Below are 13,038 nucleotides of genomic sequence, written 5' to 3'. Positions count from 1 at the left end.
CTTCCGGCACACGCTGCTTCTATCTCAGGCCGGCAGCTCACCCCTGCAGCCCCGCGGTGCCCGGACTTCTTCCTGCTGCAGCGGGGCTGCAGGGGTGAGCTGCTGGCCTGAGATAGAAGCAGCGTGTGCCGGAAGGAGCTCACCCCGGGTGCACCGGACCACGGGTGCCTAGTGGCAAATACGGCCCTGCCCGCATCACATCCAAGAGAGTCTGGCCCAAAGTGGTTCTGGGTATAAAAACTGGCATCAAAGTGGGCAGACAGGCATTTCTCATGATTTGAATAAGTAACAGGTGTTTTCAAAGGGTTAAATAAGTTCGGGCCACTGATCTCACACTGAAAACACACAGAGAGGGATGCCCCGCATCACCTCCAAGAGTCCAGCCTGGCCCAAAGTGGTTTTGGGTATAAAAACTGGCATCAAAGTGGGCAGACGGGCATTTTTTCCTAATTTGAATAAGTAACAGCTTATTTCAAAGGGTTTAATGAGTTCGAGCCACTGATCTCACACTGAAAACACACAGGGGGAGATTTATCAAAGGGTGTAAAATTTAGACTGGTGCAAACTGCCCACAGCAACCAATCACAGCTCAGCTTTCCTTTCAGCACTGCCTAAAGTTGAGCTGTGATTGGTTGCAGTGGGTAGTTTGCACCAGTCTAAATTTTACACCCTTTGATAAATCTCCCCCACAGTGTATATGCAAAGAAGAAAAATAACACAAACGGCGCTGCATGTGCAGGTCAAAACACACTTTGGAGAAACATGCATATGTGTGCAAATGCACGCTCACCTGAGTGGGTCGTACACAATTAGGCACGACTCTAATAAGCGCTCTGGATCAACGGGGGATGCTGCCTTCCACCTTCCGATTCTCCAAAGTGGATCCTCAGTGTCAATCACAATAGTGGTAGAAGAAAGAGGTTGGTGGGATTTGTCTGGCGCAAACACCCCTTTTGGAACACCGTTCACGTTCCCCTGTTCCTTCTCTGAATGAAGAGAACTCCTGGCACTGGTGTGAAGTCAAATTCAGGCTTTTATTTGATGCAACGCGTTTCGAGGGTGCAATCCCCTCTTCATCAGGCATCACAGAGAGGGATGCCCTGCATCACATCCAAGAGAGTCCAGCCTGGCCCTTAACCCTTTGAAAACACCTGTTACTTATTTAAATAATGAAAAATGCCTATGTGCCCACTTTGATGCCAGTTTTTATACCCAGAACCACTTTGGGCCAGGCTGGACTCTCTTGGATGTGATGCGGGGCATCCCTCTCCGTGTGTACGCAGCGTGAGATCAGTGGCCCAAAGTCAATTTTATTTTTAACCCTTAGACCACCCAGGGCGTATAGTTACGCCATGGAAGTCTGTCCCCAGACGACCTAGGGCGTAACTGTACGCCCTGGGTGTTTCTCACGCTATGAAGCGTGCTCCGGAGCGGAGCGCGCTTCATAGCAGGTGGGGGCCGGCTGCAATCAGCAGCCGGGACCTCACCGGTAATGACACGCTGCAGCGATCGCGCTGCCGCGTGTCATTAACTCCTTAAACGCAGCGACCGCCGTGTTTAAGTGTAGGTGACAGGGGGAGTCCCCTCTCACTTACCGATCGGGACCCCCGCAGTGTGACTGCGGGGGTCCCGATCGGTAAAACGGACCACCGGAGGTCTCTCACCTGCCTCCGTGCGGTCCGATCGGCGATCTGCTACACTGAGCCTGCACAGGCAGGCTCAATGAGCAGATCGCCGATAACACTGATCAATGCTATGCCTATGGCATAGCAATGGTCAGTGTAGAAATCAAAGTACTGGATGTAAAAGTCCCCCAAAGGGACTTCAAATGTGTAAAAAAAAAAAAAAGTTAAAAACACTAACACACAACCCCAAAACCCCTCCCCCAATAAAAGTTGAAATCACCCCCCTTTCCCATTATATAAATAAAACATATAAAAATAAATAAACATATAATATACCGTAGCGTGCGTAATTGTCCGATCTATTAAAATATAACAAGCGTTATTGCGAACGGTAAACGGCGTACACGAAAAGAGGGAAAAAAGTGTGCGGATTACCGATTTTATGTTACATTATATATAAAAAAAAATTAATAAAAAGTGATCAAAACGTCCGATCTTCACAAATATGGTATTAATAAAAACTAGAGATCATGGCGGAAAAAATGACACCCCATACAGCCCCGTAGGTGAAAAAAATAAAACCGTTATAAGCGTCACAATAGTCCCATTTTATTTATAATTAATTGCCAAAAAAAAGGATTTCATTTAAAAAATATATATAACATTAGAGAATCTGTGTAACCTGCATATGGTTGTGTTCGGACTGACCTATAGAATAATTGTATCATGTCGCTTTTACCATATAGTGCATTACGTAGACACAGGAACCCCCCTGACGTTACCATATTGCATTTTTTTTTCGATTTCACCTATTTATATCTTCATAAATAATATATTTGGAATTCCATCACACATTCCATCACACATTCCATCACTTACATGGCTTGTAGATAGAAAACTGAAAGTGCTGGAGCTCTTAGAAGGGGCGGAGGGAAAAACGGAAACACTAAGATCAAAATTTGCGCGGTCCACTGGGTCATTTTGGGCCTGGTCCTCAAAGGGTTAAATCATAGGTTTTTGTTTTCACTTTGATGCCCATTTTTATGTCAACCATGGGCTCCTTTTGGCCATGTTTATCACCAATCTCCTCAGGGCTCCTTACTTACAACAGGTTATGAATATTATACATTTTCTGTAAGAATAATAGCTAAAACAGGAAAAAGAATAATCCTCTGAATAAGAAACTGCCCAATAAGAAACTAACTTCAGCCTCGTCCTACTCACCAGGTTTTCTCCATAATCCTCTAGAACTGCAGGGGAGATAATCTAACACTGGCTATGCTGCTCCTAGCAACCAATCACAGATCAGCTTTCATTTGTAAAATTGCTTTGCGGAGATAAAAGCTGAGTGTTGATTGGTTGCTAGACAACAAAGCCTATAATCTAGAGCAGTGTTTCCCCGGCCTGCGGCTTCCCAGCTGTTAAGCTACCAGTTGTAAATGCAGGATGGGAGTTGTAGTACTGCACTGGCTGGAAAGCCGCAGGTGGCAGAACAGTTGGCTAGTTTGAAAGTCACAGCTGCTCGTTGCCCACACCTAAGATGGCGCCGCGCTTACAGCGCTTGGTCACGTGGCGGTAGCGGAAGCGCCGTGACGTCACCATGAAGGGCGGTGACGCAGGTGTGACGGTGTGGTCGGAGGTTGTGGAGTTTTGCCCTCAGTGGTGGCGGAGTTATTACGGCTCCGGAGCCGGTCTGCCTTCGCTGCCAGTGTCCCTGAATGGGGATGGCGGGAGAGGAGGATGTGTCCGAGTTCCTGCGGCAGAACCCGGAGACGGCCGCCTGGGTGGAGAGCCTGCGAGGGGAGTGCGAGTCGGACAAGCTGTGGCAGCACCGGAGAGAGTTCATCCTGAGGAACACGAGTGACTTCTGCGTGGACGAGCAGCGGCCGCCGCCTCCGGAGTCCTGCCACAAGGGCCTGGACCGGCTGCTCGCCTACTCCATGGTGTGGGCTAACCATGTGTTCACCGGCTGCCGGTACGTGCGGCTCCTGCGCCCGCTCCCGCGCTGCCAGCAGAGCCCGGAGCAGCGGGAGGGCAGGGTGTGAGCCCGGGAGTTTCGTTTCTATAGAAGTGAAGCGTCAGTCACGTGATGTGTGTGGCGGCAGGGGGGGCACCTAGTCACTGCAGCACCGCTCTCTGCTCACACTTGCTGGGGGCACTACTGCCGGCGCACACAACAGGAAGTACCTAAGTATACAAGGTAGATACAGGTTGTGGTGGAGGCCTATTGGTATGTACACAAAACCTGTGGACTTCCTCATCAGATACCAGGCAAGGTCACTTTAGGAAGCCCCACTCCTATTGACTTCAATGGAGGCAGGGAACTGCACTAAAAACAAGTGGCGTGTTGCCACTGAAGTCAATGGGAGCCTCAGGGCTGACTCCACCCGCTTCACCCATGACCCCAACCTTACAGCCACGTCCGTCGCCTGGGCTGAGCTCACATCTCCAATGCAGGTTTAAAACTACCAGACAAAATGGTGCCATAAAGTGATAGTAACCTGACAGACCCCAACAAAGCCAACTTGTAAGGTTGTGCTCCCGGCATGGAGAGACGCAGTCCACATTGGGCAGTAGCAGTGCCAGGAAACTGTATGACGCACAAATAGTTCATTGCACAGGTCCGATACCAATGAATGGGACACGTGCAGAAAACTAGCTGTGTTGTACAGTTGCCATGGCAACCAAAACGCCCAGTGGTGGATGCATCTCTCCATGCTATTCCGAAACACAGGTGAGAGCCCAACTGTACTGGTACACTCTAAATTGTACCCATCATAAAGCCTGCTGACCGATCAGGGGTAAATTCCTCTCTGCTACCAGAAGTTTGGGTATCCATGAATATTTGTGTGAGTAAATGGGGGTCAGCGGGTTCATATTTATGAATACCAAACTTCCGGCAGCTGAAAGTTGTAGTCAGATCAGGGCTGTAGTTATTAACTGACCACTGTTTGCCAACAAAAATCTATGAATATAGTCTAGTCACCCTATAAGAACTGTTTTGTTATTTTTGTTCTTGCTAACTTGCCAGTACATTGTGGACACTTCTAGGCTGCCTTCACACACACAGTTTCTAGTGCAACTGTTATGGCCATGAGTGGGTCATAAAATAAATACTACTAATTACTAAAAAAATAATCCTCAACTGTTGGATTTGCTTGTATATTTGACTCCTTTCACACTAGGTTAAGCAGTCTCCATCAACCATATACATCCAAATACCCAAACATACCCATGACGTGGTGACATCATCCAGCAGACCCCACTGTATACATCATAAACAGAGGCTCAACTATCAATCTTCATTGGGAATATGGAGGTCTAATGCCCCTATTACACACAGATTTATCTGACAGATTTTTCAAGCCAAAGCCAGTAATGTATTTGAATAGAGAAGAAATCTCAGTCTTTCCTTTATGACCTGTTCTCCGTTTATAGTCTGTTCCTGCCTTTGGCTTCAATCATCTGTCAGATAAATCTGTGTGTGTAATAGGGCCCTAAGGACCTTGCACCCATGCACGTGGACCTTTCTCAGGATGTGTGTTAAACAGAATTGGTTGTACACTGCTAAATGTTGAACGAACAGAGTCTTGACTCAAAGAACACACCTGTAGTATTAAGCAGAGTTGCCAGACCTCTTCAGACGCCAATTGCTGAGTGTCTGGAGAACGTTGCTGAACCCCAGCAACTCCACTCAACACTACACAACAGTATTAGTCCTCACTAACATTTCTTGCTTTAAAGCGACTCTGTACCCAAAATCTGACCCCCCCCCCCCCCCCGCCCCCCTGCTTTTAATCTAAGATCTGTCCTGTGGTCCGTTCGGCAGGTGATGCAGTTATTGTCCTAAAAAACAACTTTTAAACTTGCAGCCCTGTGTCAAACTGGCGTGGTCTAGAGTATCTGTGCCCTAACCTTGCACCACCCCTCCATCCCTCCTTTCCACCCTCTTCATCATTAGGAATGCCACTGGCAGGATTTTTCACCTCTCTGAAAACGGCACGATCTAGCCCATGTGCCGTGCTGACACAGGTGATGAATAGCAGACAATTTGCCTGGAGCTTTCCTAATGATGAAGAGGGAGGAGGGACAGAGAGGGTGTGCCAGCCTAATGCACAGACACTCTAGGCCACGGCCGTTTCACATAGGGCTGCAAGTTTAAAAGATGTTTTTTAGGACAATAACTGCATCACCTGCTGAACGGACCCCAGGACAGATCTTGATTTAAAAGCAGCTGTCTGAAGGTACAAGTGGTTTGGGGGGGGACAGATTTTGGGTTTAAGTCCACATGTAGAACTGAACTTGGTTGTGCTGATATTTGGAGGCATTCTTCATAGAACATTGAATATCTGTTCATTATCCGGTTTTCTGTGTGAGTTTTACATATTAATAAAGTCACTATGGCAGAATTTCTAAATTATTCTTGTACACTTTTTTCCTGTATTTTTATTTTTTTAGTTATCCTTCAGCAGTTATGGATAGAGTCCTTAAAATGGCAGAAAATATAAAGGTGACTGATGCTCCAGTCCGTACAACTCGCGATGAACTGGTTTCCAAGGTGAAGAAAAGAGGGATTGCAAGTAGCAATGGTTAGCAGAACATAGACAAAACCATAAGGACTTTACTATTATTTTACTTACTTCACTGCTTGGCAAATAAGATACACTGTGGAGATAATGAAAAGGTCTTTGCAGCCCATCGCAACCAACCCTCAGCAGACTAGAAAATAAAAGCTGTGCCGTGATTGGCTGCAATGTGCTACAAAGAGTTATGATTATCTTCTAACACATTCACTAAAATCCACTGCAAAGTTTTCAATGTCTAATTATTTTTTAATGAACATTTATTTTGTCCATGACAATGTGTAATAAATGTTTATTAAAAGATGATTTCCTCTAAGAAGGTGAAATGACAAGAGTAGCAGCTGACCTTTGTAGTGATGTTTTACTTAATTATTGGTATTTTGCTGTTTAGATGTAAGACTCCATACACCAGCTCAATCTCCTTATTGAGAATTAGTAACACTCAGAAAATGTCGCTGATATTGTCAGTATCCTTATGCCATGTTCCCACATGCAGAGCAATAAATGCAGCTGAAACCACCGGTCCCTTTACTAATGGCTGTGTGACTGGGCCAGGATTAGTGGCGACATTACGTGGCTATTGGTGAAAGTATGGAGGCCACAACTGTGGGAATGTGTCCTTACTTATGAAGTGATTTGTTTTATTGTCCATTTCTGAGAAACAAATTCAACCTAGAGACCTAGACTGAAAGCATATTCACCAAATGCTGGCTGCTGCTCCAAACCCAGATTTACTTATCTATGGCTAAAGGCCCCGTTACACTGACCGATTATCACTGACGAGTGTACCTAGGAATGCTCATTAGTGATAATCGGATCATGTGAAAGGGCCTTTACTATGAAAATTTGCTTTAAGGGTAACTATCACTTCATCGGTGCGAAAACGTGCTCTGTGACTGGCTTATGTCAGAAGAGACTTAACACTTTCAGAGCATGCTGCTGCGCCAGCGAAGTGATGGTACCCTTTCAAAACAAGCAGTATTATTTTGTTTTGCATTGAACATAATTAAACATTTGAACATATTAGAGTGGTGTTCCAGGATGCTGATATTGAAGATCTGTCAGACGGGAGGGCAGTGGGGGGCCTGAATTTGTTGCACTTGACCAGATGTTTAAGTCTATTGTCATTTTAACAAACTTCTGACATCAAATGTTTTGATCACTTGGAGTCTGGATGCTCAGATCCCACCTATCGCTTGAGCAGGAAGAAGCACTCAGCTGAGTGTGTCTCTCCCCATTCCCCATTAAGCTTATTTGTTGCTGTCTTTGTCTCTTTCCCCCCCCCCTCCCCCATTTCTCTCTGTGCTGCAGGAGATGGATTCTGTACAATGTCTACGGAGTTTGTCCAGTGCAGCGGCAGACATCACAGCATGTTAGGAAGTAAAGCATACATATCTTGGCGATTTTTAGAGATTAGTCAGGGTCTAATCCTTCAGACTTCAAACGATCAAAACTTTGTTTTAACTTGTCTAGTTTTTCTTAATGATAGGCACACCTTAAAGGGGCCTCATTCACTTGACCAAGCTTTCCAGCCTCTCCACTGTTCACATCATACTGTACATATTTACAAATGTTTGTGTAGGGTACTGTAGCTGTATTCCATTTAGGTATCAGTTTTATAACCTGGAATTGAACAGTCAGGGTACATTCACACGTTCTATACTTTCCGTAATTGCAATTACGGACAAATTTAGGGTCTGTAGTTTTACGAATACATAATCATCAAAAATTGTTGAGCTCTAGTACAGATTGAATTTGTGGCACAGATTTTCCCATAGACGTCAAAGGGAGTGACCATAATTTTTACAGAAGAAACGTCCGTAAAATCCACAAATTTGTAAAAAATACGGATAGGTAAATAATTTTAAGCCGTTCCAATTTAACCTGATCCGCAAAAAATACAGATTATGGATGCAATATAGAGCCTTTTTTTTTTTTCTTTTCTTTTTGCGGATTGCGGGTGTTTGCAGACGACATGTGATCCCCAAATGCTCGTAAATTTGTAAATGTAACCTAACCTTGAATCTGATTGGGTCAATATGATCAGCTTATATTTTTACTGATTTAATTTTTTTATATCCCTAATAGAATATTGTACACTTATGTTTAAATAGCTCACATTTTAGTGGTCCAAGTTGTGTCCAGACTAGCTCATGTGTTCACATAAAGTAGGAAAAATGGACTGTTGGTCCAGGTAATGAAGATATTTCATTAACTTATCTGTGTCCCACAAACTGCTTCCAGAGGTAGACAGGTGTTGCCTCATGCAACTGAAAAATGTTATTCGGTGCCCTGCGGGGTGACTCCACGGGAGAAATAGGTTCTGTATTATGGTCCATGGGCCTACTTTAATGAGGGTTCTTTTTGAGGGTGGGTAGCGGTATTTATCTAATAGTATTATTGTTTGTGATTTTATGGGATATGTTGGTTGTTTGGTAAAATTAATAAACAGTAAATTGGAAAAAAAAAATGCTTCCAGTACTGTATAGGTGTAGTAAATAGTCCTCTGACAGCATTCTCACATCTATGCATTATCACAGAGTGTAGGAAAATTAATTTGACACATGGCGATATATGCTAGTTATTGGTAACTAGTCACAAAGGAGTAAACGCAGCCACTTATACTCATTCTGCTCACACCCTTGTGGTGCTCAGCCTAAATGACATCCTAAGTGCTAGGCACTAGCTTAGCTACTTTATAGGTGCATTTCAGATGCTTAGCTGAGTGCTTCTCCCAGCTCATACTAGCGATTGGTGAGAGTCTTAGAAGCCACACCCCATCCATCAAAACTTTGATGTCTTGCATATCAAAAGCTTTTTTTTTTTTATGAAACTGATTCCAATTCATTCCATACATGTTATTACCTTTTCTGTCTCCTTCCCCCAGTTCTGATACTGTTACTTTCTGCTGAATACACAGAAAAGTGTCTGAGCTTTTCTCTTAGTCTCCCCCCTCCTTTCCGAGGCGGCTTATGTAAACAGATCTGTCTGTCACTGCACTGTTTCTGCACTCTGTTGTGTAGGGAGGATTTATCACAGTACTTTTACAAGTAACTTGACCTTGGATTACCTTCCTGGCTTCACATAGTGCTGCATTAGCCAGCCAGGGACGCTGTTTACATGAGCCATCACACACAGCTTACATGAACAGCTCACAGTTTTCTGTAAATTCATAAAGCATTAGCTCAGAACTGGGGGAAGCAGACAGAAAATGTAATGACATGTATGGAATGAATTGTTAAAGGGGTAGTGTGGTGCTAAACATTTATTCACAAAATAACACACATTACAAAGTTATACAACTTTGTAATGTGTGTTATGTATGTGAATGGCCCCCTTCCCAGTGTCCCACCCCCCACTCCCCCACGCTAGACCCGGAAGTGTTGGTGCATTATACTTACCGCATTCGTGTCGACCCCCGGCCGCCATCTTGTGACAATGACGTCATCTTCATAAGGCCGGCCTGACCGCTCCAGCCGGCCCCCTCTGCCACGTTATCAGCTTCTCAGCCGCGATAGCGGTCTGGCCAGCCTCCCGAAGATGACGTCATTGTCACAAGATGGCGGCCGGGGGTCAACACGAATATGGTAAGTATAATGCACCACACTTCCGCGTCTAGCGTGGGTGGGGGGAACATGGGGAAGGGGGCCACTCACATACATAACACACATTACAAAGTTGTATAACTTTGTAATGTGTGTTATTTTGTGAATAAATGTTTAGCACCGCACTACCCCTTTAAAGAGATTGTCGGGGAAAAATGAATACTTGGCCAGGCTGCAGGGGACATGTCTGTAATGTGTACGGACTTGTCCCATTCCCCTGCTTCTGGGCTGCCTGCTTCCCACAGTTTTTTTGTTTTTAGAACATCCAGTGACGTTGCGTTCCCATAGGAAACAGCTGCTCAGTACAGTTTTTAAGTTGAACGAACATTTCCGGCAGAAGTGCAACGTCATTGTATGTTATGGAAAGTATGCATTACTGACAAGTCCCCTCCAGCCTGGCCAAGTATTCATTTATCCAGACAATCTCGTTAATCTCCAGGAGGGGGGCATGATTCAGCATGTATTTTACCTGAGTGGAATACCCCTTTTAAATATAGCTCTGTGGATCTGTTTGGTGACAGGACAGAGGTATGTGTTCCATTGTAAGGCATTCACGTATAACACTAAGTTGTGGAGTAGTACAAACAAAAGGTAATATATATATATTTTTATTTATTTATACAGAAGGGGTAGATGAGCCCCCTAAGAGGCAGAGATCTACTGATGGAAGCTTGAATGATTCAGAGGCTGACCACCAGCAGAGTTCACATGCTGGTTCTGGAGACAACCCTCACTATGAAGCACAAAGGACAGATGCTGGCCATTATGAATCTGTGGCCCAGGAACGGAAAAGTAATAGTTACTCAAGGCCAGCCACCAAAGTCCAATCACAGGCTAATACAGGAAAAAGTACTCGCAGACTGACCTCTGAGGATGTCAAGTGTCGCCAGTCGTTTTTCAACAGACTATACAAAAGAGTAGCATGGAAGCTTGTATCTTCAGGAGGTTTCAGCCCCAACCTAAACCATTCAGAAGTTCTGAGCTCTTCTGTCGAGTCTTTAAGCTCTACACTGGACATTGCATTTGTGCCTCTGAAGGACTTGGCAGATCTGCCACAAAATAAGACCACTCAGGAAAACATAGTGTGTGAACTAAGGTGCCAAGGTGTCTATCTAGGGATGGGCTGTGGCAAAACAAAGGAAAATGCCAAAGCTGTCGCCTCCAGGGAGGCAATCAAAGTTTTCCTGAAAAAGAAAGTAGTAGTAAAAATATGCAGGAGAAAATACTGTGGCCAGGACGTTGAAGACTTGGCACTACTGGATGAGGAATCTCGTTGCCCAACCTTACCCCCGGCAGTAAAAAATCCCCGTGATCTAATATGAGAGATCTTTATGTTTGGACCTAAAATAGATGCCTCGTTCTTTATACATTAAACATTACATTTCTCAAATATTTTGGATCTTTTCCTTGAGTTTTAATAGATGAAATGTTACCAATCTTAACGAGTGTTTTGCTACAGAGTTTTTTTTGTTTTTTTTTAGTTTGGTTTCTCTTCCCCCAACCTAGGTTTTTGACTTGAGCGGTTTTACACGTATGAAAACATTGATATGATTTTAATGTTATTTTATGATAAATTGCTTGACTTGTGGCAATCCCTTAAGGTTTGGTGCATTTTGTCAATATTTTCTCAATATTAAGTCACATGCATTGAATTTGACTTCAGTTTTCATATTTATTAGATCTTTTTAGATGTTCAGTGTTAGAAACCTTCAGCATATCAACGGGGCTATAATTATGAATACCTTTATTTTCTATTAACCATTTGTATCTGTCTGCTTCATCATAATGACAGCTTTGACCTAATTAAAGGTGACTTTCACAGCAGCATTTATGCTTTGTTCTTTAATGTAAGTAGATTGTCTTCATAGAGTAACATTTAATCTTTATTGCTAGTGATTGAAATATTGGTTAGCTGTATAAGGCTTGAAGTACATTATCTTGTGGCCAAAGATCACCATGCCACTCTGTTTGGATTGTGCTAAGTTGTGGTTAATGTACGTAAATGGGGTTGCGGTCTGACAGTCACAAAAAATCCACCTCAGATTTGTTAAAACTGTTCACAACCACTTGCGGGTTGCAGCGTGAGCCCCATTTACTTACCTTAGCAAGGTCAAAACATAGCAAAATCTTTGGCAGAATGACTCATATTGCAGCCAAAATTGTAATGTAGCCCTATCATTAAAGAGACTCAGTAGGCTTATGCTGTTCTATCTCAGGGAATGTGTACACTACAGAACACCCAATGCGGATTCCACAGCTCGCAGACTCTGGCGGCCGTGCGCATCACCACTGCTCCCATAGGCTTCATTCTGTGGTTTGCTAGATTCTGCCGTCCGCCCAAAGAATGAACCCGCTCATTCTTCAAGCGGACAGCGGAATCTGGCAAACCACAGAATGAAGCCTATGGGAGCAGCGGAGATGCGTGCAGCCGCGAGCGGGGATGAGCTGTGGAATCTGTGGCAGGTGATCCGCCAGGATTCCTTAGTGTGCACATACCCTAAGGGTAGCATAAACTGGTGACAGAGAAGCTGAACCGAATGATGGATCACTTACATTAGGACATCCTCCTGAATAACATGGACAATAAGTAGTCCTCGCCATTATAAGTATGAGCCCAGTAGTCCTCATTATTCATGAGAAGCAGAAAGTTCCGCCCACCAGCTGCTGATTGTCAGTTATCTATCCATGCTGTGTATAGGCAGTCAACTGTCAATCAGCAGTGGGGGGGAGGGATGTGGCAAGAATCCTATTCTGCATATTGGGAGAATGGCTGAACAGAATGATGTAAGTAATACACCGATGTGTTCAGTATTTCCGTCACTAGTTTATGCTGCCTTCATTTAAGGTGGCATAAACCTAGTGACAGTTTTCCTTTAATGGGTATTCCAGTTTCAAAAACATTTCAATATGTTGATGGGGGAGCAGGAAAAAAAAGAAAAAAACTTCCCAAGCCAATCCACGACGGCTTATTTTCCAGTACTTTTCCAGTCCCCCATCTGTCAGTACTTCTTGCTACTAGAGATGAGCAAATTTACAGTATTAACAAAGTAAAACGATTTGTTAGCTGGTGGCCTTTGAACTCTGTGCCGATCCGCTTCAGGTGCTTAGAAAAGCTGGATCCCGTCTTTAGAAACTTCTCAGTTTCCCAGGACTGCATCCAGCTTTTCCAGGCACCATGAGCAGCACAGAGTTCAAAGGCAGCTGGCTGATAAGCCAACTGCCAAG

General features: G+C 44.3%; 1 protein-coding gene across 2 annotated transcripts; it reads left to right on the top strand.

The window, feature by feature from the left end:
- Window positions 1-3,212: 3,212 nt before the first annotated feature.
- Window positions 3,213-11,205, top strand: CDKN2AIP (CDKN2A interacting protein). 2 transcript variants are annotated; one of them, XM_069977770.1, is made up of 3 exons: window positions 3,213-3,600; window positions 6,084-6,183; window positions 10,438-10,525. In XM_069977770.1, exons 1-3 carry the CDS (start codon window positions 3,344-3,346, stop codon window positions 10,444-10,446), a joined length of 366 nt encoding a protein of 121 aa, XP_069833871.1. In that variant the 5' UTR covers window positions 3,213-3,343; the 3' UTR covers window positions 10,447-10,525. The 2 variants fall into 2 exon arrangements, with proteins under 2 accessions (XP_069833871.1, XP_069833870.1); XM_069977769.1 differs by having other exon boundaries at window positions 3,217-3,600; window positions 6,084-6,214; window positions 10,438-11,205.
- The last annotated feature ends 1,833 nt before the right edge of the window (window positions 11,206-13,038 follow it).

This window comes from Dendropsophus ebraccatus, chromosome 7, assembly GCF_027789765.1.
Source record: "Dendropsophus ebraccatus isolate aDenEbr1 chromosome 7, aDenEbr1.pat, whole genome shotgun sequence".
In the NCBI taxonomy this organism is placed as follows: Eukaryota; Metazoa; Chordata; class Amphibia; order Anura; family Hylidae; genus Dendropsophus; species Dendropsophus ebraccatus.
The sequence above is the reverse complement of the archived record's forward strand: the minus strand, read 5'-3'. Positions and strand labels throughout refer to the sequence as shown.

What these genes read in the sequence shown, in the direction of transcription:
- CDKN2AIP (XM_069977769.1), top strand. Translation starts at nt 3,344, where the DNA reads ATGGGGATGGCGGGAGAGGAGGATGTGTCCGAGTTCCTGCGGCAGAAC. An exon ending in CATGTGTTCACCGGCTGCCG is followed by an intron (nt 3,601 to 6,083) that starts GTACGTGCGGCT and finishes TTATTTTTTTAG; the next exon opens with TTATCCTTCAGCAGTTATGG. An exon ending in AGGGATTGCAAGTAGCAATG is followed by an intron (nt 6,215 to 10,437) that starts GTTAGCAGAACA and finishes TTATTTATACAG; the next exon opens with AAGGGGTAGATGAGCCCCCT.